General features: G+C 46.0%; 1 protein-coding gene across 3 annotated transcripts in view; it reads right to left on the bottom strand.

The window, feature by feature from the left end:
* The window catches only part of LOC142588535 (uncharacterized), a 198,515-nt gene extending 173,016 nt beyond the window's left edge, over positions 1-25,499 (bottom strand). The window contains exons 1-2 of one of the 3 annotated variants that reach the window (XM_075700375.1): positions 25,040-25,499; positions 12,306-12,446 (exon numbers count right to left, since the gene is read on the bottom strand). In XM_075700375.1, the coding sequence (XP_075556490.1) occupies positions 12,306-12,446; positions 25,040-25,157 (259 nt within the window). In that variant the 5' untranslated portion in view covers positions 25,158-25,499. Of the gene's footprint in view, positions 1-12,305; positions 12,447-15,818; positions 16,223-25,039 lie in introns of those variants that run through there. The other 2 variants (XM_075700376.1, XM_075700377.1) reach the window with 2 other exon arrangements.
* Positions 25,500-26,162: the final 663 nt, after the last annotated feature.

Raw genomic sequence — 26,162 nt, 5'->3', positions numbered from 1 at the left:
ATGAAATTTCGCTATAGCCCAAATGATGGCGAGGCATTCCTTTTTGGTCGTAGAATAGTTGCCTCCTACTTTTGACAGCGACTAGCTACTGTAAGCTATCTACCGTTCACGTCCGTCTTTCCTCTTGACTAGGACGGCACTGCTGCCTAGGCTACTGGCATCAGTGTGAATTTCTGTATCAGTGTCCTTGTCGAAGTGCGCAAAAGTACCGGTGGTGACTGCATGCGTCATTTGAGTTCTTGAAATGCATCAGCCTGCAGCATTTCCCACTTGAACTCAACATCACATTTAGTTAGATGCGTCAGCGGCTCAGCAATGCGTGAAAAGTCCTTCACAAAGCACCTGTAGTAAGCACACGTGCCGAGGAATCTACGCACTGCCTTTTTGTCAATGGGCTGCTGGAACTTGTCTGCTAGCCCAGTTGCTATCCACAAAACATGCTAATGGGTGCACGACAAATCGCAAAAGTCCAACTCACCACGACCGAATAACGAGCGAATGTGTTCGCCCCATGCTAGACACCAACGCCTGGTTGTTCGCGCGTACAGTCACGAGAACAGTGGCACATTCAAACGAGGCCTCGCGAGACGGTCTCACAGAAGCATGGATCGGCGCATGCACAGAACGTCTGCGCCGCTTTCCAATCCTGAACCAAAGAGGAAGAGCCTTCTCCTTTCCGCGCCCAAGTAACCCTGCTTTTAGGTGGCGTTAGCAGAGCCACACTCACGCCATATCTCAAATGTGCTTAGCCGTAACAATGTGCTTCAACCGCACCGACTGCCGCGGGCATCCAGCCACGTGGCGAAGCTGGATTACAGGAGACTGGAGCTATGCGGGAAAACAACATATCAGGGGACGCGAGAGTTGCGCATCCCCACAATCTTTACGATGGCAGCTGTCTTCTGCAGGTTGGGGCAGACTCCAGATTTGCTGATGACATGGCTCAGGAACAGAAGCTCATCGTAAGCGAAGCGGCACTTTTTCGGCTTCAGAGCGAGCCCTGACGACTTGATGGTCTCTAGTACTGTTGCAAGCCGCCTGAGGTAATCGTTGAAACTTCCGGCATAGACGACGATGTCATTCAAATAGATGACGTAGGTCTGCCACTTCAACCCTGCTAACACCATGTCCATTACGCACTGTAACACTGCAGGTGCCAAGCACAGTTCGAATGGCATGACCTTGAACTCACAACCGCTGAACTAGTATCAAGTAACTTCCTTAACACCTAATGTAGTTCTGACAAATTGAGCATAACTTGTGTCAGTGCATGTCCCTACTGCATATTTACAGGAGGTATTCAGAGACCTGGATTGGGAGGAATTGGGGATAAAGATTAATGGAGAATACCTTAGTAACTTGCGATTGGCTGATGATATTGCCTTGCTTAGTAACTCAGGGGACCAATTGCAATGCGTGCTCACTGACCTGGAGAGGCAAAGCAGAAGAGTGGGTCTAAAAATTAATCTGCAGAAAATTAAAGTAATGTTTAACAGTCTCGTAAGAGAACAGCAATCTACAATAGGTAGCGAGGCACTGGAAGTGGTAAGGGAATACATCCACTTAGGGCAGGTAGTGACGGCGGATCCGGATCACGAGACGGAAATAATCAGAAGAATAAGAATGGGCTGGGGTGCGTTTGGCAGGCACTCTCAGATCATGAACAGCAGGTTGCCATTATCCCTCAAGAGAAAGGTGTATAATAGCTGTGTCTTACCAGTACTCACCTACGGGGCAGAAACCTGGAGGCTTAGGAAAAGGGTTCTACTCAAATTGAGGACGATGCAACGAGTATGGAAAGAAGAATGATAGGTGTAACGTTAAGGGATAAGAAAAGAGCAGATTGGGTGAGGGAACAAACGTGAGTTAATGGCATCTTAGTTGAAAACAAGAAAAAGAAATGGGCATGGGCAGGACATGTGATGAGGAGGGAAGATAACCGATGATCATTAAGGGTTACGGACTGGATTCCAAGGCAAGGGAAGCGTAGCAGGGGGCGGCAGAAAGTTAGGTGGGCGGATGAGATTAAGAAGTTTGCAGGGACGACATGGCCACAATTAGTACATGACCGGGGTTGTTGGAGAGGTATGGGAGAGGCCTTTGCCCTGCAGTGGGCGTAACCAGGCTGATGATGATGATGATGTCACTACTGAAGACGGCCTGCAGAAAGGCTCTTGTAACTTCGTTATGTTGGCTGCCATGTCTGAACTTTCTGGAAAATTTTTCGTTGATGTGCCTGCGACCGCGGAAGTAAGCCTGCAGCAAGCCTCCTGATAACTTCCATAGTGGCTCCACAGCAAGTTTAATTTTCTTGCTACCCAAAGTGCACTTGTGAACAGTGTAGTTACTGCATACTTTTACTGGCCATAGTGCATCATAACCTCTTATGGCTCAGCTTGTATGATGAAATTATTGAGTCTTATTTATTTGCATTGATGTGCTTTACTAAATACTGCTGAGTGCATTTGAGAGTTTAGCTTGTGATGTTGCCACAAATGTTCAAATAAATGCTGTATTTTTAATGAGATTGTCAAATGATTTGGCAGCCTGCAAAACATAGTTCTGTAGCTCCGTTCCTGTTAGCACAAAAATGTATAATTTTCATCTTCTGACTGATTGTAGTTTATGCTATATGTTTTGATTGCTTTATTGGACTGCTGGGATGGATCTTCAGGAGCCATGCAGTTCCTTTTCATCACTGACCCACAAGCCAACACAAAATCAGGTCAAGCTTACTTTGTCAATGTTACATAACATGAAGCAGGCCTGCTGCCCTGCTAGAGCACATTTTGAGGAACGTACATTATGTAAATTTAAAGTCAATACGAATGCCCAGTGGATATCCTAAATCCACAACCAAATATCCCACAAGAGTCCTACATCTTGACAAAAATGTCTTTAGGGTGTACTCAGGATTATGAAATAAGAATAGCTCATATTTAAACATCTCTCAGACGTCCATATATCCCATTGTGACGTTCGTGAAACGTTTTTACAAACGTCAATTCGAGTGCATGGGACGATCCCATGGACCTCCAAAAATGACACACGGGATTTTTACTTATGTTCTAGGGATGTTTAAATGTTCCACTTCAGATATCTGTTTGACATCTGTAGGACGTTGGTGGTCCAAGAGGTTGAATTTTAAACATCCTTTTTATTCCTCTGCCATGCGTGTATTTACAGACGTTTTTTTTTTTTTTTTACTTTTTAATGGGGGGTTGCTTTTGCGATATGGGCGCGACGTCGCACTTATGTTGCTCGACGTGCTCGCCGAATGCAACATAAACCCAAGAAGACAGATGGCAGCAAACTGAAAAGGGAGAAGAAAGGGACCAGGAAAGTGCAAGGCACACACGAAGGATAGCGTGCACTGCAGGGCTCGGAAGGCTGGCAACAAGGAGGTGGTGCGGGTTCGTGAAGCAGTATGAGAGCATCCCTAGGCAGAGCCAGGAAGCAGCTCTGCTGTTCCAAGGAACTGGACTGTTCTGCAGACATCTGCGGACGATGGCCCACGGTTGAGCTGTGCTTGGTGGATGGAGCTGACTGGCCAGTCAGAAGAGGGGACCCAAGTCTGTCCTATAACATGGGCTCTGCCGACTGTTTTTAAGTGCTGATCCCGCACCTGGCCCTGCCGACTACTCTCGGAGAATGCAGCTGCGACCCGTTCCCTGACAGTGCTGGTCACGACAACCAAGCTTGGTGTGGCAGACAGTGTCGGCAAGGGGCGCTGTGGTTCGTCCACTGCCGCGTTCTCGGCAATCATCCCGTCGTCTGGGCCGATGCAACTCCCCAGGTGAATCCATGTTTACACAATCACTGTGACTCTATGACCTATCACGTCCTGCCCATTCATTCCTGCCTGCTATAACAATGTTTTCTTCCGAGTGCTCCTGTGTTGTAAATATAGGTTATTCCCTTTCATGAGAGTTTAGTGTGAAAAGATCACATTCTGCGTACAAATGACTCTATCTGTTATTTGCACCAAGGTTGCCCTTGTGTGCACGATATTGTTATGAGGATGTTGGGCCGACAAAGCAGCGCACATCAGAAGCAGAAAGTGGCACAGGGAAGCTGCGTACGGCACGAACTTTTTCCGGATCTGGTTGGACAGCGGATGCGTTAACGAGGTGTCCCAACACAGTAATCTGACGGCGCCCAAATTGACACTTCGTGGAATTCAGTTGGAGGCCGGCTTTTCGGAAAACCGCAAGAATGGCAGCGAGTCGGGTAAAGTGGCTGCCAAACGCAGGTGAAAAAACAATAACGCGGTCAAGGTAACAGAGAGAGGTGGCCCATTTGTAGCCTCACAGAAGAGAGTCCATCATACGTTCAAATGTCGCAGGAGCATTGTATAGGCCAAAGGGCATGACTTTGAACTGATATAAGCCATCCGGAGTGATGAAGGCCGTCTTCTCACGGTCCAGTTCATGAATTGAAATCTGCCAGTAGCCGGATGGAAGATCGATGGATGAGAAGTGTTTAGCTCTGTGCAAGCAGTCCAAAATGTCATTGATGTGTGGTAGTGGGAAGACGTCTTTTAGCGTGGTCTTGTTTAAGTGGCGATAATCGATGCAAAAACGCCAGGTACCATTTTTCTTTTTCACAAGGACGATAGGCGAAGCCTAAAGACTGGCTGATGGCTCGATGACCCCTTTGCAGAGCATTTTGTTCACTTCTGATAGGGAAACACGATAGGGACACCGACGAATAGGATTTATGTCTCCAGTGTTTATACAGTGCTGAACAACACGTTTGGCCTAAAGGCCTGTTGCCGAAATCAAGGATGTTACTGTACGATTCAAGCAGGAGACATATGTCCATGGCCTGTGCAGAGGTGAGGTCAAGTGCAATCATTTTCACGAAGTCATCCATTAAGGAACCAGAGCTGTGAGCTGCAATTGGCGCTAATAAACCACTCTCGGCATTGAGACTCTCAATGTCAAAATCAGAACCACTAGAAACACTGGCCATGAACATGCCGGCCAGAATCACTTGAGGGCACAGGCTGAAATTCACAACTGGTAGAACTACGTCACTAATAGTAACTGTGACCAGCGTATGCAGAACAGCAGCGTCCTGGTTCAAAAGCACATCGATCATGGGGTGAAGCACATATTCACCTTCAGGAACCTGTGGCTGGGCGGTCAAAGTGACGTAAGTAACTGCCTCGGGTGACAGATGCACATCGTGAAGCGAGCACAAGTGCGGTGGGGCGGTGCTCGGAGCATCAGCAAGTTGAGGCAGTTCTGACTGAAGAACGCCGGTCGCGCAGTCAATGAGAGCAGAATGGATGGATAAAAAGTCCAAGCTAAGGATAACTTCGTGAGGGCAGTTGTCGATCACAGCAAAGAGAACAGAAGTAGGGTGGCCGGCTATACTTAAACACACAGTACACATTCCAAGAAGAACCAGCACGCCGCCGTCGACCACACGAAGCACTCGGGCAGCTACTGGTGTGAGGACCTTTCTTACACGTCTACATAGGCTAGCACTCATCACAGATACGTGGGCTCCAGTGTCGACAAGTGCTTGGACAGGTACGTCAAGGTAATTTGGCACGCCTCCAGAGAAGACATGGGCAGGTGTACAGCTTGCCGCATGGTTGTATTGCCGAGCCCACTGCTCCAGCGTCTTTTCGATGGTCATTGCTTCGTATCTGAACTCGGCGACCGTGCGCGGCGGGTTGCGGAAGAGAACTGCAAAGAGTTCCTGCATTACTCCACGCATGAGATGGCACAGCTTCTTATCCTCACTCATGTTTGGATCAGCACGCTTGAACAGGTGGGACATGTCCTCGATGTACATCGCCACATTCTCGTTTGTGAGCTGGTTCCCCGCTTGAAGTGCAATTTCCACCTTTTCTTTACGATCCGTGCTGGCGTATGTTGCTAGCAGTTGTTGTTGAAATTCATCCCAAGAGGACAAAGAAGGTTCGTGGTTTTCATACCACGTTTTTGCGAAGTCCTCCAAAGCGAAATATACGTTACGGAGCTTCTGTCTTTTATTCCATTCATTAAAGCCCGCCACTCTCTCGAACAGTTCCAACCAGTCTACCACGTCTTCGAACGAGTCGCCATGGGATGTTGTTGGCTTGCAAGGTTGGCTTACGACTAGCTGTGCCGGTGTTGCCTGGCTAGTCATTGTGGCGGCATCCGTTGTCTGAGTTTCCCTTGGCATGAAGAGAAGAGGGCCGAATTCGGGCGAGTTACCTCGAAGATGGCGGCTGGTCCGCTGGTGGTTGGGGCTACGCTGACTTCCGTACGTGGGGCTTCGACTCATATCCCACACCTCCACCAGAAATGTAACGATGTTAATAAAACAATAATGTTTATTAAGGGCGAACTTGTGCCCACAACCAAAAGTCACTGCAGTTGCGAAGAAATCCCCGGCAGTCGCATTCTCAAACTGGCCTCGAACCGTGTTCTTCTTTTTCCTCGTGTGACACCTCGTGTGCGTGGCACATGCGAGCCGGATCCAACCGGCTACCCATGCCACGAAGATCGCTGCTTGTTGTTGCTGAACGACAGCACTGTACGGCATGCACAGTGTCCAATAGGAAGGGCGTGCAATTTGAATGGGACCTTGTCGTAGCATTATCGCCCTCCTTACCGCATCGGCCCGATGCGCGAGAGCAAGTAAGGGTTCCTGTGGGCTCTAATCTTCCTGTTTTTTTTTTTTTTTGTTCATAACCTCTCCTGGTAGGGTTTCATGCAGACAACATGCACAACTTCCATGGAGTTGCACCGTCTTGGACTCTCGTGTCCAGCGGATTTCACTTCGTAAGTGGCGTCGCTTATATGACGAAGCATTTCGTAAGGGCCGAAGTATTAGCACAGAAGCTTTTCAGACAGTCCACGGCGCCGCACTGGGGTCCATACCCACACCTCGTCACAGGGCTAATAATGAGCTTCACTACGGCGCTGGTTGTACCGGCTGGAGTCGATGCATTGCATGTGGCATATTCGGCACCTTGCCTCCTCAGCTCTTTGCAAGAAATCATGTAGGCCAGATGAGTTATTGTTTTCTTCATCTAACGGCAACGTAGCATTCAAACTTGTGGTTACTGCTCGGCCGAATACAAGTTCAAACGGGGCGACTCATGTTGTTTCTTGAACGGCCGTATTATATGTGAAAGTGATGTACGGCAAAATTTCGTCTCACAGCCTATGTTCAAGATCGACATACATTGAAAGCATGTCTGTCAGTGTTCTGTTGAAGCGCTCAGTTAAACTGTTTGTCTGAGGGTGGTACGCCGCAGTTCTCCTATGATCAGTATGTATCATCTGCAGCAAGCGTTTCATTAGGTCCACAGTGAAGGCTGTTCCACGATCGGTAATAACTGTGGGAGTGCCATGCCTGAACACGATATTGTTGACAAAAAATTTTGCAACTTTGACAGCCGTTGCACTGAACAGGGAATCAGTTTCTGCGTAACGGGTCAGATAGTCCTAGGCCACAAGATGATGTTGGGAAGGCTCCAAGGAGGTCGATACCGACTTGTTGGAATGGGGCTTTTGGTTGCTCTATTGGCTGGAGGAGGCCTGCTGGTTTTACGGATGGAGTCATGCGCCTTTGACATTTGCGACAAGTCTTGACATAGTGCTGCACTGATGCTAATAACTTTGGCCAGTAGTATTTCAGGTGAATCGTGGAAAACGTACGGCTCACACTCATGTGTCCAGATGTTGGTTCATCGTGACATGCATGCAAAATTTTTTCTCAGACAGCTGTGGGTACGACAAGTAAAAACTTTGTCTCGCTGTTCTCGAAGTTTCTTTTATAGAGGACACTTCCTCGCAGACAGAAAGAAGATAGCCCTCTAGAGAAAATACGCGGGAGTTGAACGTCAAGTCCCTCCAGGCACTGCATAAGTGAAAGCAATTCCGGGTCATCTCGTTGTTGTTGAGCGATTTGTGAGGCGTCAACAATGCAGAGGAATGAAAAATCCTCTTCTTCTGACACAGCTGTCTCGACTGGTGCGCGTGACAAGCAGTCGGCATCGCTGTGTTTCCTCCCGGATCGGTATATGACAGTAATATCATACTCTTGAAGCCTAAGGCTCCATCTTGCTAGTCGTCTGGATGGATCCTTGAGATTCGCCAGCCAGCAAAGTGAATGGTGATCGCTGACTGCTCTGAATGGTCTACCATAGAGGTAGGGCCGAAATTTACATATTGCTCAAATGGCTGCAAGGCACTCCTTCTCGGTTGCTGAGTAGTTTGCCTCTGCTTTCGAGAGTTTATGGCTGGCATAAGCTATTACTTTCTCCTGGCCGTTCTTCTACTGCACTAGTATGGCACCAAGGCCGACGTTACTCGCATCGGTATGAACTTCAGTGTCGGCTGTCTCATCAAAATGGGCAAGGATTGGAGAAGCTTGCAGGCGTTTCCTTAACTCGTCAAAGGCGTCTTGTTGTTCAGTTTTCCACATAAAAGGTTCTTCTTCTCTTATTAGTATTGTAAGGGGCTCAGCAATCTTTGAAAAGTTTTCCACGAACCTTCTGTAGTATGCACATAAACCCCAAAAATATCGCACTGACTTTTTGTCTGTGGGTGTCGGGAACCTCGCAACAGCTGCTGTCTTTTCAGAATCTGGCCGAACGTCTTCAGCACTGATGATGTGTCCGAGAAACCAAAGTTCATTGAAGCCAAATTTACATTTTTCCAGCTTAATTGTAAAGTCTGCTGCGCGAATAGCTTCTAATACTAGCCAAAGGCGCTCTAGATGTTGGTCAAATGTGGTGGAAAATACGACCACATCATCCAAATACACTAAGCATGACTGCCATTTCAATCCTGATAGCACAGTATCCATCATTCGCTGGAACGTTGCAGGTGTGGAACAGAGTCCGAATGGAAGCGCTTTAAATTCGTAGACGCCATCAAGGGTTACGAATGCTGTCTTTTCACGGTCCCGCTCATCTACCTCTATTTGCCAACATCCACTCTTGAGAACCAGGGAGGAGAAAAACTTTGCACATCGGATCTGATCTAACGTATCGTCGATACGGGGAAGGGGGTATACATCCCGCTTAGTTATGCTGTTCAGTTTATGGTGGTCGATGCACAATCGAAGTGTGTTCTCTTTTTTCTTAACGAGCACTACGGGAGACGCCTATGGACTGCTGGAAGGCTGAATAACGTCATCTGAAAGCATCTCCTCTACTTGCTTCTTGATGATCTCCCTTTCTTTTGGTGAAACTCGATATGGATGCTGGTATACCGGTCTTGTGGCGTCCTGTGTGAGCCGGATATGATTCTGTGCTTTGCAACAGATGTGCACCGTACCTTCGAGGAAGTGGAGCAGTCAGAAAAATCCTTTATCAGGGCATATATCTGTTTCTGTTGGGCTTCCGTGAGTCTCTGGTTGACGGTAATTGATCTGTCGACACTGCAGGTTCCTGGCAGGGCAGTTGACATTGTCGTTAGGCTGCATAATTCGGTCACTACACAGAACTCATGGAAATAGGCAATAGCTGTTCCTTGTGCGATGTGTTGAAATTCATTTCCGAAATTTGTAAGTGCGGCATTTGCACGGCCATTGCTCAAGTGAATAAGACCCCAAACCATGCAAATACCTTTGTTGAAAAGGAGCTCTATGTTTCCATCCGCTATGCCTTTGCGGTCGTAAAATGTTTCACTCTCCACAAGAACCATTATACTGCAGCGTGGTGGCACAGTTACATCATCATCAATGACGCGCAGTGCATGAAGATGTCGCTCCTCCAATTCTTCCACAGGTATAGCTTGTTTTGTCGAGAAAGACACGCTAGACCTACGTAAGTTAATTATGGTGCCATTCGCTTGCAGAAAATCCATTCCCCAACATAAGTTCCTGCGAACATTCTGGCAGTACAACAAGGACAGAAACGTAAGTGAAGCCTTTTATCACAAGTCTTGCGGTGCATCGGCCGAGGGGCGTAATAAGATGACCACCTGCCGTGCGCATCTGCGGTCCAGTCCACTGCGTCACAATTTTTTTCAGGTGCTTCGCCATCTTGAAGCTTATTACCAAATAATCAGCGCCGGTGTCGACTAAGGCATTCAGCTTGCATCCATCTATTATCAACCGTAAATCTGATGCAATCGTTTCGTTCCTGCACCTGTTTACTGGAATTATCTCGTCATCGCAGTGGGAACGCAATGGAGGATCTTTGTAACTCTGGCTATCAGCGGCCTCACCTCCACAGGTCGCTTGCTTCAGTTTTCCTGGTGTGGGCTTGGTGAACGATGCCTAGGCAATCTTGGAGACACGCATGGGCTAGGCGATCGGTAGCGCATGGGCGACGGTGACCATGGTTGACGTTGGCAAGCAGTAATGGGGCTTTGGCACGTGGACAAGTATTCTTCTATCTCTGCTGGCCGTTCACCATTTCGGGGGCATGGTGCATTTAAGGAAAAACCCCTTAATCCAGCTTGACGGTATGAGCAGAACCTATACAGGTGACCCGCTTCTCCGCAGTGAAAACACAGAGGCCTGTGCTCGCGGTCACGCCAGACGTCACTTTTCCAGAGCCTTTGTTCCACAAAACGAGGTGCACTATGTGCTGGAGACGGATATGCAGCCGGTGGTTTCAGCAGATGAGGTGCACTGCGTACTGTCGGCGAGTAGGGAACGGTCGTCGCAACTGCTCACTACTGTGTACCACGGGTTGCCTTAGTATGTCGGCGTACGTTGGGGTGCGCCGCATCGGCTGTGGCTCACGCTCTGGATCCCATATGACCTGCCTCAGTTTGTCCCGGACAACGTCGACGATAGATATTGCAGTTGGAGTCTGAGGTGTCTGCAACTTGTTGAGCTCTTCCCTGATCACTGACCAGATGAGCTCCCGCAGGGCTTCAAGGTAATTTGGCACGCCTCCAGAGAAGACATGGGCAGGTGTACAGCTTGCCGCATGGTTGTATTGCCGAGCCCACTGCTCCAGCGTCTTTTCGATGGTCATTGCTTCGTATCTGAACTCGGCGACCGTGCGCGGCGGGTTACAGAAGAGAACTGCAAAGAGTTCCTGCATTACTCCACGCATGAGATGGCACAGCTTCTTATCCTCACTCATGTTTGGATTAGCACGCTTGAACAGGTGGGACATGTCCTCGATGTACATCGCCACATTCTCGTTTGTGAGCTGGTTCCCCGCTTGAAGTGCAATTTCCACCTTTTCTTTACGATCCGTGCTGGCGTATGTTGCTAGCAGTTGTTGTTGAAATTCATCCCAAGAGGACAAAGAAGGTTCGTGGTTTTCATACCACGTTTTTGCGAAGTCCTCCAAAGCGAAATATACGTTACAGAGCTTCTGTCTCTCATTCCATTCATTAAAGCCCGCCACTCTCTCGAACAGTTCCAACCAGTCTACCACGTCTTCGAACGAGTCGCCATGGGATGTTGTTGGCTTGCAAGGTTGGCTTACGACTAGCTGTGCCGGTGTTGCCTGGCTAGTCATTGTGGCGGCATCCGTTGTCTGAGTTTCCCTTGGCATGAAGAGAAGAGGGCCGAATTCGGGCGAGTTACCTCGAAGATGGCGGCTGGTCCGCTGGTGTACAGGTGTCAGTTCCATGGGATGGACTCGCTGGTGGTTGGGGCTACGCTGACTTCCGTACGTGGGGCTTCGACTCATATCCCACACCTCCACCAGAAATGTAACGATGTTAATAAAACAATAATGTTTATTAAGGGCGAACTTGTGCCCACAACCAAAAGTCACTGCAGTTGCGAAGAAATCCCCGGCAGTCGCATTCTCAAACTGGCCTCGAACCGTGTTCTTCTTTTTCCTCATGTGACACCTCGTGTGCGTGGCACATGCGAGCCGGGTCTAACCGGCTACCCGTGCCATGAAGATCGCTGCCTGTTGTTGCTGAACGACACCATGGTATGGCGTGCACAGTGTCCAATAGGAAGGGCGCGCAACTGGAGTGGGACCTTGTCATGGCAACATATACAAAATGAGTCAAAGCAGTTAAGATGGCTGACCACCAACAACATGCAGCAGCCAGCGTCCCGCGATCTTCTTCATCCTCTCTTCCTTCATTCTTCCACAACAATATTCTCACAAGAACCTGATATTAAAGTCACCAATCCTGAATTACACTTTGTTTTGCCACCTAGCACCACACCACCAAAGTGACACTCAGTGAGGCAAAGTACATTTGCTGAAGTGTCACTAAATTTGCTCGTCTGACTGGGGTATCAACGTGTAATTTATCAAAATTGAAGATGGTGACTCACATCACATGTTCATTCTTTTCCGAATTCTACCACCTCCAGAAAAAGCAAGCAAACCTCAAAAATAGATGAGAAAAAAATCAGACCTGAAAGACACTTGGGACCCAAAGGAGTCGACACTTCATGGTTGCCTGGCTTGCAACGACAGACACCAGCATCGCAGCGTGATAGGTCGTCCACTTTGGCACACTCAAACGTTGAATGGCAGCTGTCATTCAGCTGATGTCCTGGAAAAATTAAGCATAATTTACAAAATAGGCTTAAAAGTCTGTTGTGCACAGATAGATGGGTTTGCCAAGTTCATAAGATCCAATGCTAACATGTACTATTTTAAGACCCAACTCTGGAAAGATAGCATAAATGCAACAAGCCCAGAAATGTGGTTCTCTTTCAGTAATGTAAAGGTGGCTTTGGATCACACTTTAAAAAAAGTTTATGCACGTTGAGGCTTATCTTGTCCCCAGACAATACCTAATCATCATCTGCCTTGCTTGCGTTTTCTCTCTTCAATACTTGGCGCCCGCTTTCATGTCGAGAATGCTATGCCAAGCTGATAACGCGCAAGCCATTCGTCACTAGGAAGTACTGGGCTCACAGCGTTAAAGAAAGGGAATGCAGGCAAGACGGATAACGATTATTGTTTGGGGACAAAATACAGTCTAAAGGCTGTAACCTTTTTTTTAGAGTGCAGTACTGCGCACGTTAGGAATGCCACTAGTTTTAGGCAGTATGCGAGCAATGATTAGAATGAAGCTTAGCTAAAAAGCAATATATGAATTTCTTGCCATTTCCCATGTTCTGTAGTTTTTTTCTCCTATCACTATCATTAGTTAACGGTACCAGCCACAGGCAGAGAGTTTTCATCTTTTTTTTTTTTTTTTGGGGGGGGGGGTGCACCAGCTTTCCAAACCCCATATATATATATATATATATATATATATATATATATATATATATATATATATATATATATATTTCTTGCGCTTGAAGGAACTTTGTGTGACCTCAAGACCTCGAAAAATTGAGCGCTGAAGTGATGGCGTTATATGAATACATGTATATACAAGACCTCATAGGAGTTGGTTCAATTTCACAGCCCGAGTCCTCTTGGTGGTGTAATCTTCCTTCGTGTAATTGTCACATACTTGACTATCACTAATACTGCTTTGCCTTTCCGGCGAAACTGCAGCCTCTCTCTCTCTCTCTTTTTCTTTCTGTTAATCCGAGTATAGGCGCTGTTGCGCATGACTGCTGTTGATTCTGATTTTGAGTGAATTCGGATTGGCCTAATTTTGGTTACTAAGTGAATTACACACTGCTCCCCAACTATCATGAACTAAGACTTAAAGAAAGAGCAGTTACATCACTCGAAGAAAACCTAGTGCATATTGTTTCCCATACAGTGGAGTAGCCGCCAGAAATTCTTTCGTTACTGAGATTTAATTCAGTAATTGCAATGAATTATCTAACTCAAGAAGTACTGTCCTAATCTTCAAAGTGTCAATAGGGCATGTGTAGGCACCCCAAAATGAAGTATCTAACAGCAGTGTTTTCAGCGACCTATTATTTGCGTTCAATTTTTTCCTACTGGCAACGAAACCTCACGAAGTATGAAAAATACTATGCGAGTGCACTCCCACCCACATCTCAATGCGGCACCCTGAAATAAGCTGATTGAAAGCAACAGCATTGCCATTCGCAAACCCAAAGAGACAGCGCATCACCTTGATAATGGTACGGAAGGAGCGCCAACAGCAGGTTTCGTGGCCTCGCAGCTATTCCTTCCTCTCATTTCTACGTCACACTTATTATGCATCTCACAAGGCCGACTGATCACATTGATAACAAAAGCTCCTTGATAACGCGACCACACACGAAATGCCAAAAGCAATGTAATGGGCATAGAATGTTTCAAGATCCCAGCTTTTCTTGTACCGCATCAAAAAGTGCTCGCAAAGCTATATTTCGCTTCAGAAACTTGCTTCGGACCAAAGGCAAATTAAAGTGACCGTTTTATGTTTTATTTTTCATGAAAGTGTATACGTACTGCAAATTAAAACAGGTTCATGTCAAAAGAAGGCGAAACAAAGACCGAGAAGGGACTAACATGTAGAGAAAAGGCAAAACTGATGCGTTCAAGAAAATAAATATACCACTTCTATATATATATATATATATATATATATATATATATATATATATATATATATATATATATATATATATATATATATATATATATATTTTATATATTTGGGGTTTTACGTGCCAAAACCACTTTCTGATTATGAGGCACGCCGTAGTGGACTCCGGTAATTTTGACCACCTGGGGTTCTTTAACGTGCACCTAAATCTAAGCACACGGGTGTTTTCGCATTTCGCCCCCATCGAAATGCGGCCGCCGTGGCCGGGATTCGATCCCGCGACCTCGTGCTCAGCAGCCCAACACCATAGCCACTGAGATACCACTTCTAAATGAGTCGAATTGGCAATCAGGATGTCTGCACAAAAACAAATAAGCCCATCAGATCAAACCCAAAGAAAGAAATTGAGTGGAGAGAAGTCAGGTGACCTAGCCGGCCAACTTACTGGCCCACGCCTTCCAATCTATTTCGCATGACATGTCGCATCCAGCCAGTCCATAAGAGCCCCCACGCACGTAGTCAGCGCCTATTGTACTAGCCCTCCGTCACTCCAGAAGAAGTATAATTATCAGTGCACCTACTGGCTAGGACACAACGTACTCTCATCATTGCACGAAAGCCTTAACGATATACTGCCCGCGTGAAGCCATAACAAGCAGCTCGTGCCACGGCACTGCTGCGGGATGCGAGTCGTCAAACTTTTAGATCCCTTGCAGAAACAATTTCTAAACGTACAGCCCGTAAGTATGAACCATCCTGACCTTATAAAACGCACTTCCAAGAAAGCCCAGCGATCAAAACACAAGCTTGAGCTCGGGCTCTGCGAAATGTATCAGATAATAATATTTGGGGTTTTACGTGCCAAAACCACTTTCTGATTATGAGGCACGCCGTAGTGGAGGACTCCGGAAATTTTGACAACCTGGGGTTCTTTAACGTGCACCTAAATCTAAGCACACGGGTGTTTTCGCATTTCGCCCTCATCGAAATGCGGCCGCCGTGGCCGGGATTCGATCCCGCGACCCCGTGCTCAGCAGCCCAAAATGTATCAGAAGTATACTTTGTGACCCGGCGGAATTCCTAGCGTATAACAAAACTGATAACGCTTGAAAACAAACGCAGCCTGCAAATCCGAGCAAGTAACCAGACCGAGGCGCACGCAAACCTGTGCGAATTATACCCAGGTTGCACTTGACAACTTTACTGGCGACGTCTCTGCGAGTACCATTGACGCATACGCAGATTCATTCCAGGCAAATGGCATATTTATCGTGTCTGTTGCACTTGTGGTTGTACTCGCATTCGGGAAGATCGCCTGCGACCAATGCAAAACGTAAACGAGGCGGCCAGTATCGCTTAATCAGTTAGGACTAACTGTCACTGGAAAACCGAAACGAGCGACAACGCAGACTTCGTCTGCGCGCTTCGGAACGCGAAATGCGGGCAGATACGTACCGCAGCTGAACGCAATCAACGCTGAAAAGCACGCAAGTGTAACCTTAATATATATTTTGTACATTTATTAGGTTTTCTACTACACATAGCTGCTAAGACAGACTTGCGGAAGTAGTTCAGCTGTGCGGTTAGCGTAAATAGGTAGGCAAGAGCGCGTGCGTCTAATTGTCGTACAAAAATCCCTCACGTGACCTGATCCTAGGTGCCTAGGGACAGGATCGTTTAGGGACTTTTGAGAAGGCATGATGGTTGCGCCGAGCGACGCCGTGGCGTGTTCGTTCTCGGCGTGATCGTTCACCGGCTCGCGCGGACCGCGCGTTGTTCAACGTTGCTTATGTGATTGTGCTTGCGTTGCTTGTGTGTTGGTTGTACGTACTTAGCGGGAAAGCCGCGAGTAGTGGTGATGCGACAGTGCGGCTTTCGCCATATGTGCTTTCGCCTCGGTGAGCTCTGGCAGTACAGAATCTGTGTTGTGTGACCCGTGCTTCCTTGACAATTGAAATGTCAAAGTGGCCTAGCGCCTCGGCAGCGAAGTTCTGCGAACCGCGATGCCGTGGCGTGCGTTGAATCTCCGGCCCACGCCGACCGCTGGTCGTGTGTCTCCGCAGTGGGATCAGTACTTGTTGGCTAAAAGTCGCGCAGTAGTAGTGGTGTGGCATGTCGGCTTTAAGTCTCGGTGAACTCTGGTGGTGTGAGATCCGTATTTCTGAAGAATTCATTGGTGCTGACGATTGAAATATTCAAGTGGCGTAGCGCCACGGCAATGCAATTTGCGAACCGGCGCTGTGCAGCAGCGTCGTCGTGTTCGCCCCTTTTCGGCAGCGTCATCACATCGCACATGCACTTTTACTTGACGGGACTCGTAGGCGGAGGTATTGCACGTGTTTTTCGCCACGACTTACGTAAGTAATATAATGCATAAGGTGGTGTTTGCTCACAACTGTTCACGCGTCCTTGAAATAGGGCAGCGCATGTTTTCAATCGTGTTCAGCGCTAGTGCACTATCCGTCACTTCATGTGATTTACTTTTATCGTGGGCTTTACGACAATTATCGCGTAGTGCTGTGAACATAACGGAGCTTTAGTGATGTCACATGATCTGCCAGAATTCCACGAAATGCAGAGTAGATGTTTAATATTATTCGTACTAAGGGCGCGATAAGCACAGTGAGGTGGAGCCTAATACTGTGCCCTGTAATCTTCAGCTGCATTTGTGCCCGTTTTTCGCGCTCTTAGTTTTAGCAACGGGACGCAGGGTTCGGTGCAAAGTTGGGACGAATGAATGTGTATATACGTCTGCAATAACTTCACCGCAACACATTTGTTACCTTGAACATACTGCCCCGCCCGCTTTACTATAATCTCAGGTGCTCTCGAACTCTCTATTTGCCGGTATTTTTATTTTCACGTGCTGAATGGTCCTACCGCAATACATATATATAGTGAGGTGAAGCTGATTAATGTTGCCAAGTGCTTTGACAGTGTCAGATCTAACAGTTATAGAATGACATGGCCAATACAACAGCTCATACCTTCACTTTAACAATTCTATTAGGACTGTCAAACTAATCTTACAGCACAGGAAAGCAACGTAAACACCTCAAGAGTTGATTAGCAAGTAATACTGGAAAGTTCAAGTCTAGTGACCAAGGGTGTGGTGAAGTGCTTTAAACATTCAACCAACACACCCTAAGTGCTTAAAAATTTCTAGCATATTGATGCAGGCTGATCAGACTTACTTTGATATTGGTTGTTTTACAATGAAAATAATAGTACTGCATAAGAGGACGCAAACGACTCGTGTGCTGCTTGGTTATGCAAACCACATGGGTGCCAGAAATACCCAAACATGGTGCTTGTTTACACACGCTGCTTGCGTCCACTAATCTAAAGCTCTCTAATGTCAGCAGTATAAAGAGAGGCTGTAAAAATATGGCTTTAAATTTCAGAACTCCAATTTTGTTTCTTCTGTACTTGTACAACCTATGGTTTTGTGACAGCATCTGCCTAGCTCATTGCCACATTTTGCGACAAAAGCAGTGATGATTCAATCAGAGTTGCCTGTCCTAATATTACTCCAATAATTCTTTAAACAGTTCATTTTTTAAGCACAAAGCATGTCATGCCCAACTAGAAAATTAACCAAGCAATAATCTACTAGAAGTGGCTAAAAAATCAGCAGTCTTCTGAAGTCAGCTTGATTTGCAGCTGCTAAAATTGGCTATTATTGAATTAGGGCAAGGAAGAAACGGCTTGAATAAACATATGTCTCATCAGAAAGTTGCAGTGGTGTGCTGCAGGCTAAAAGCCGTTTTGGCAATGGTCTACCTCTGTCCCAAAACCAGGCACCACAGCCAAGGCGACTTCACTTGTCTTTGACAGCTTCAAATTCGCTTTCACAAGCACGTAATACTCAGTCGAGGTGAGCTCAATGCACATCACCCGCACTGGGGATGCAAAGACATACGGCCAAGAGGATGCCACCTTGACGAAGCAGACACCACAGAGTGCACATGGCAAAAATGGAGTCATTTTTCAGATGTTGAGGAATCTTGCCGAAACAAGGAAGCAAGCACTATTGCTTGTAATCAATGAAATCTGGAATATTGGAATTCCCCACAGAGTGAAAACACTTGGTCATGATGCCACTACCGAAACCAGGCAAGAAACCTGACACCATAGACAACCTTTGATCAGTCTCACTCACATTGACAGTGTGCATATTGACTGAAGGAATGTGCCTCGCGAGGCTGAACCAGCATCTGGGAAAGACAATAGGGAGTTTTCGAATAGGGGCCCCAATAGTTTGGGGCCCCAAAGAGCTTTGCGGGTGTTAGCGTTGGGACACGTAGGAGTGAAGAGTTTTAGAATTGGGTTTTACGTTTGCGGATAGCGTCTTGCGCTGACAGCGCCACTACGGCGTCAAAGAAAAGCTATTAGAAATAATTAAATAAAATATACCATTGTATGATAGGAATAATAATTTTGACTTGCGTGTATTCGCGTTTAATTACAATTTAGAGGTTATTCTGTAAGCAGCAAACAGTTAGTTGCGCTTAGTTTTGAGCAAACCAACTTTACTAGCCTTCACCAGCCAAGCTTAGCCGTGTTAGGCCTACGAGCCATAAAATCCACAATCGAATTCAATATCAGCGGCGTCTAATGAGTTAATCTTCATAACACACGCTAGTTGAGAGAAAGCGATAACCGCAGTTACTTCTCCTAGCTTGCGAACTTCACGCGTTACCGCGAATCGAACCCAGTTTCGTGCTAGGGTGAGCCGTCGCTTCGATGGGTGCCGCCATGTTTGCCGACGCAAAACTTTTGGGGCCGCTATTTGGGCTCCCGCTAAATCGGTGAAATAGCGTTCCCAACGCAAAACCCAAACGCAGTTTGCGTCTTGCGCATGCGCAGTGGCTTCGACGCTATTTCTTTGGGGCCCCAAAAGGTTTGGGGCCCCTATTCTAAAACTCTCTAATAGCCTCTTTCTGCATCAAACCATCGTCAATGCCAGCCGCTTTGGAGGAAAGATGTATGGGTTCTTAGTCACAGTCCAACCAAGAAGGATGTTGAGCACAGTCTGCAATGAGGAGGTACTGGTGGCCTTTCGTGAAGCCTTCCCAGTCATTAGTGGTGTGAAAGCCTCTAATGCAACCATATGTTTGAATATGAAGTTATAGTAAACAGCCAAAGACTTTTACCAACTGCACAGGTGGAAATGCAGGTAAAACCCGCACCAGCACACTTGGTTGCAGGAGCGATTTGCTGATGAGGTAACAAGGTGACTTAACAGTTGGTGATAAGGTACACCGAATGCAGGTATGCGCAATATGTATACATATTGTTAGGCTGAAACAGATTAATTTTCTCCAAAGCAATATCAAAAGCTCAATTTTGTTTAGGATGCCACTCATGTGCTTTAGGTAAGTGTGGACATCATCATCATCAGTCTGGTTACACCCACTGCAGCGCAAAGGCCTCTCCCATATTTCTCCAACTACCCCGGTCATATACTAATTGTGGCCATGTTGTCCCTGCAAATTTCTTAACCTCATCCGCCCACCCAACTTTCTGCCGCCCTCTGCTACGCTTCCCTTCCTAGCAGTGTGGACAGGGTTATATACAGCGGCATAGGCAAATGATACAACTAGATACAGCTGTTATGCGTAATATTTTTTTCTGGACTAAATTCTTGCTCCTTGAACTCATTCGAGATCATTAACTGCAGCACCAAAGTAGTGGAACACTACCAGAACAAAGGCATGTAGCGTGCACATCTCAATTCTTCTTATGCCAGTCTTCTTTTTTACACCAATAGCTGCTATGGCCCAACTCCCCTGGTTCTGATGTCTACTGGTGTTGTCGCTCTAATTCCCAAATTTATTGCTAGAATATTGCAGATAAAGTTCTCATTGTGATTCATTCAAACATATGATCAAAAGATTGGCAGTCCACAATTCTACATTTCAGCCACTCTGCTGAAGGTACAGTCGTGGCGAATACCGATCCTGGAGAGTGCGATCTAGCCAACAGGTGCCATGATTGGCTAACACCTGTTCAATGTCTGCGTGCTGTATATAGAGCTGGCGTCCACGCCTTCAAATTCTTACTCATCACTTTCCCCACTTGTGAAGGCAGTACTATGTTAATTTTTCTTCTTACATGTAATGACAGTGATTGGGTGCATCTGCTTTATTAATATTCTAGTGCTTGGCTTCTCAGATTTGCTGGATGGGGCTGGTTGATGGGGCAGAGCGCGAGACCTAGCAATGGGTAGCTCAAATATAGCTTTGAGAAAACCAAATTAATTCAGCAGTAAGAAGCTAAAGGGTTGTTTTTCTGGAGACCAGAGACCAAGTCTGGATGTGAAAGAGGAGGAAGAAAACTAGTCTTTCCACTTCAACACTGGGAGGCACAACTCCCACTTATTTTACTTCTTTAAAGGAGATTACTGACTTGCGCTGGCAAGTGTTCACTTCAACAAACACCGAATGAAGCAAGCTTCCTGCGCATATTTCACCATTTATTGCATCACTTTCACAGTACGAGTGGAACTCCAATTTTCGTTATGCCACAACTTGCCCAATCTTGTGTTTTGCAGTAGGATTTTAGCAGTGCTATTAAGGCACTTACATATTCGTGAATAGTAGTAGAGAAAAAAAGTAAGAAAAAAGTAACTGGTTCTTTGTGCATCGACTATGCATGCACCTGGTGCTCTTATGTCCATTTTTTCTGCTATCTGCTAAACCATTCTAAACAAGAAAAGCTCATACGCAATTATTGTGCACAGTCAGACAACTAAACCAGTATCCTTGGTAAGCAAGGTTTATTTATTTGGTGACATTTTCTGTGGCCCTGCTATTGGGCTTTCTTTTCATCCTTTTCCGCTGTGCAGATTCATTAAGAAGTGACAAGACAGTTTGACAATTTTAATCATTGAAAGACTTAGCGAAACCTTTTTTGGGTTGTTTTTCCTTGCTTTCAGACTCTGCACATTGCCTTTTAAGGCATCTTTTAAGTGTTTCTTTTTTTTATGGAGAGGGCATGTTAACATCTTTTACACCATGTCAATTATGTGGTGCCATAGTGCATTCTTGGATGGAGTCTTGCCCTTTCATTCAGTAAAATATAATGTTTTTTGTGTCATAGGCTGTTTTACATTTGAGTATGAGTGTAGCATTTCGCTAAGTTTTGCCTCTGTCACCCAAGCTTGCTACCCACTGTTGTTGACATGTGACTTTTGTTCAATAAAAGGAAGTCTGTCACTTATCCTGTGCACTGGTTGTCTTTTTGAATTACGATTTGTTGCCTATATTAGTTCTTTTGTTGTATCTCAGATTAGGAATGGCTATCAAAGTTGACATCATTTAATCATATTGCACACAATGTGGATGATATGTACTTGCAATATATGGCCACCATAAATAGAAGTTAATTCAAGAATAGTGCCTTTGCATGGTGGGGCAGCCATGAATTGTAGCTATAAGTTACCAGCACTGCAAGTAGCACTGTTTGTGCAGAATATAGTTCAACTCTACTACTTTCAAACATCATTGTTTTTATCTGCATTTGTATAGCTCCAGTTCCTGTGAACAACATGCATCTGGCGGAAGAGTGGCTTGCACCTGCAGTGGGGCCCAATGAATAGCCAAATTTCTGCCCGTTTTCATGTTATTAGCATATTAGTTGAGGCAGTCGTTCTTATAGTAAACTGTTTGCGCAGTGTAGAAGCCACTGCGGGTGTCAGGATCTTGTACACATCTTCAGCTTTGCAGGGGACACAGCATCTGGCACATAGTTTGTCACAGGCCATGTTTTTGGGGCAAGTTGGGTTTACTCACTTGCAAAGAGAGAACCAAGCTTGTTGGATATGAATTAAACCGCCTGTACACTCGGTGGCCTTCTTCATTTTGTGTGACATATATGGTTATAGCTACCCTTGCTTTATGCACTTCTTGTCCGGCAGCAGTTTTGCTTTTGAAACACTCAGGATAGTTTTCAGCAAGCTGGACAGGAATAGCACTGAAAAACCAGCAGATGTTAATTGTTGCACTTGTCATGCGAAGCTTCCTACAGTATGATGAGGACGGAAATTAATGAAGGTGTTCCTCAAGGCCTTCTAGCTTGTCATGAGTTTGGAGCAACGTGATGTATAGCACTTTTCTGATCGCATACTATAGTCAGCAGGTGTGGCCATGGTTGAAGTGCAGTGCAAGGTCAAGAAAACAGATATCTATGAGCAGCACACTGGTAAAGGAGACGCTGGGAAAACTAGTGGGAAGCCTGTTGAACATCTAATTGACCAAGTTGCTGGCTTCATCAGGCAAACTGTGATAAAGAGAAGGAAGTCATCAACACATCAGAAGGTTTTTGCGTATAGACACTGCTAACGTTCTCAGGCACGTCTCTTGTAACACGCCAACAAATCTTAGTGCGCAGGCTATGCATGACCAACTACATATGCCTTCTGTTTGGACAAAGAACTCATTGTAACTGATGAAGATGGAGTGGACAAAAAAAAAAACGGCAGCTCCACTAATCTGGTTTCACTGGTATTAGCAGTGCTTTGTAAGTATGCATCGCCATACTCCCCACTGCCTTCTTGGTTGACATCAGCAAGGACCAGCTTGAGGCAAGGGGTAATAGACATCTTTACAAGCTAAAAATGCATGCATGCATGGAGAGCACGTTGTGTCCAAAAAGTAGGCACTTCACAGGGGTATTGGAGAAAAAACAGATTATTGACAGTGGCCAAAGGCAAGCTTATCTGCTACTAAACACCCAACACTGTTGCCATGTGCCACCTCTGAAACAATCCTTCTGAAAGAAGAAATCATCCTTGTGCATCCATAAAGAGGGCGGATAGGCAAAGCCCCTTCAGCAATGCGGCCAGCTTCAAAAGGCCCACTTGGCACATCCTGAATGCTTCCTTCTTAGACTTTGCTGGGTGCAAGCATTCTACTGTCCAAAAGTTGTCATTGAGAGCACTGTTGGTTTGGTGGCAATACAGTTCAGAAGCGATTGCAAGAAACCTTTCTTCCGAGTTGGTCTGGAGGCTCATGGTGCTCACAAAGCGACACCATGAGACAAGCAAGGTGACCGGATGCCTCCAAGCCCTTGTTCGTGTATCACACTGTTCTGTTAGTAACAACCATCAGATCTGAAACCAACAAGCTCAAGTTCAGCACTCGTGTAGTTACTTTGGAGGATCCATAATAGAAAGCACAAAACAGAAAACTGAAGGGAAAGGATAAGGCACCACTCAACACCTAGTATTGCTGCAGCCCACCCCCTTTTATTTTGTCTGGTCATGCTACATTTTTTTCTATATATAGGCATGAATTTATCCTGTGCACAGCTTATTGCAGAGAGCATAGGTGATGTTCCCAATCGGTGTCCGATTTTTATATACACTATATGCTGCCTCAAAGAGGCTCGAAACACTGCAATGGAAGCTTCTAATAGAAAAGGTGCCTGGAAGAAAAAAAAGCTGTGCTGCAACCATCTTGGCAACATCTTGTCCCCTTAATAAAAATTGTGCTTCCGTATAAACTTCAGCCCTCCAGTTTAGAGTAAAGTACCAGTGCACTTATGCAAAACGAATCAATTCTCAAAGAGCATGTGCAGTCCAGCCAGAAGCATAGGTATGAATCCACATTGTGCTCCTGCATTGAAGGTGAATACTGCGTTACAAAATGACGAATGTGCCTTAGTAAGCTTCCCTGCAATATGAATTTGTAATGTACAAAGAATTGTCAATTAAGCTTACCAAGAGCACAGATGCACTTGCAAATTATATCACAATTGAAAATAATGAGCAAACCTATGTGCCCTTTCCACTATTAGTATGCTTTACTGCACAATGCTTATTTCCACCTCTGTATTGCGGTGTAGCAAGCTACGAAAGAAACGTTGCATAATTGAGCTTTTTAAGATTAACTTTTTTGCAATACACCTATGTTCTGCGGTGAAGCCTAAGCAATGTACTGCGTTGAAGCATACTAAAAGTGGAAAGGGGCCACTGTCACTGGACATAAAAAGAGTTCTTTAATTATACCCTATGATTATACACTCGCGCAACCGCCGCCTCTCAGGTCGCCTGAGTGGACATACTATGCTGGGTGATAGCTCCCCCCTCCCACTTTTAGTATCCTTTACCGCGTAACTAAAATGCACTGCGGCGAAGAAGCAGTACATTTGTATTGAGTAAATAAACAAATGCTTTTTACAACAGTACAGAAATAAACGCGCACCATGCATCAGTCTACCACATGGAAGAGCGTCGCAACAAAAGGTAGCTGATTCAGACAGGCTGTGTAGCCCACTTATGAGTCGTAAAGGCTATTCTGGGTAATTCATAATTTCACACACACAGAAATATGTTTATATGTTTACGTTCGTACTCCTTGCGTAATAAGACTTCCAGAACTTCCACAACAGGTAGTAATTTACAACACACAAACGAAAACAACAGATACATATGCCTTGTTTTCAACTCGGTCGTCATGCAAATGACATATAGCACGGAAAAACGTGAACATGCTGTGTGTTAGCATCGTAAACTTCATACTAGGCAAGGAGCACACCACAATCCCGCGACAGCCGCTAATGAGACCAAAACGGGAGTACATATCTGTGAACGTGCAAATGGAGACAAGCCACTCTGCTCCTCCACCACCCCCCGCTGCACGGCTGAACCACTCGTTTCAAGCACAGCACACCTAACACACATTCAGCACTGAACAGTGGGCGGCCGACGCAGTCGCATTTACATGACTTGTAGCGAGCAGCACATCCCTCGATGTCCGTTAAGCAAAGTCGGACACGGCGACGCCACATCGCGGTTCGCAGAACTTCGCTGCCGATGCGCTAGGCCACTTCGACATTTCAATTGTCAAGCAAGCACGGGTCACACAACGCAGATTCTCTACTGCCAGAGCTCACCGAGGCGAAAGCCGCACTGCCGCACCACCACTACTCGCGGCTTTCCGCCAAGTAACGCAGAACCTACAACCAACACACAAGCAACGCACGTACAATCACATGAGCAATGTTGAACAACGCGGGGTCCAGAGAACGATCACGCCGAGGACGAACACGCCACGGCGTCGCTCGGCGCCAGCATCGCGCCTTCTCAAAAATCCCTAAACGATGCAGTCCCTAGGCACCTAGGATCAGGTCACGTGAGGGATTTTTGTACGACAGATAGACGTACGCGGCAAGAGCTGGGTGTCGCGAACCATAGAGTTTCCTTTTGTAGGAAACTCTATGTCGCGAACCACAACAAACCACTTCCCCGTTCCAAAGGGGAGTCCAGGGTTGCCAGGTCCAAAATATGAGAAGTAGCCAAAAAATCTCAAAACGTAGCCAGAAAAGTAGCCAACTTCGGCCACATACAGAAATGTAGCCAAAAAAGTAGCCACGCTATGGAAAAACGTTGTATTTTCATTTATTATGCAACTCTGAAGACATTATCACAACCAGCACTTAAAGTTGCTTTTAGTAAATACAAAAATATTATACATACAAAAAATATTATGAAACGTGTATAAATGACTACAGCTAAGAGCGCTTTGATCAGCATGTAATATGACTAGAATATTATCACAAATCAGAATCACAGTGTAAATGTTTGAGGTAATCTTGGCGCACATTTCTCGAAGAAGGTAAAAGCTCGAGGCATTCTCGAGCGATCGCTTTCGCGATTATTTACGTGCGGTTTTGCGTCTTGGCATCGGACGCGTCGCAGGCCGTTTGTTACGCTCTGCAAAGTGAGATGCCTAGTCGCGCGAAATCTCGCAAAAGTGATCGTATTCCAGAATACAGCTGTATATTTTCAAGCTG

Source organism: Dermacentor variabilis, chromosome 7, assembly GCF_050947875.1.
Source record: "Dermacentor variabilis isolate Ectoservices chromosome 7, ASM5094787v1, whole genome shotgun sequence".
Taxonomy (NCBI): Eukaryota; Metazoa; Arthropoda; class Arachnida; order Ixodida; family Ixodidae; genus Dermacentor; species Dermacentor variabilis.
This window is presented reverse-complemented; position numbering and strand designations above follow the sequence as displayed.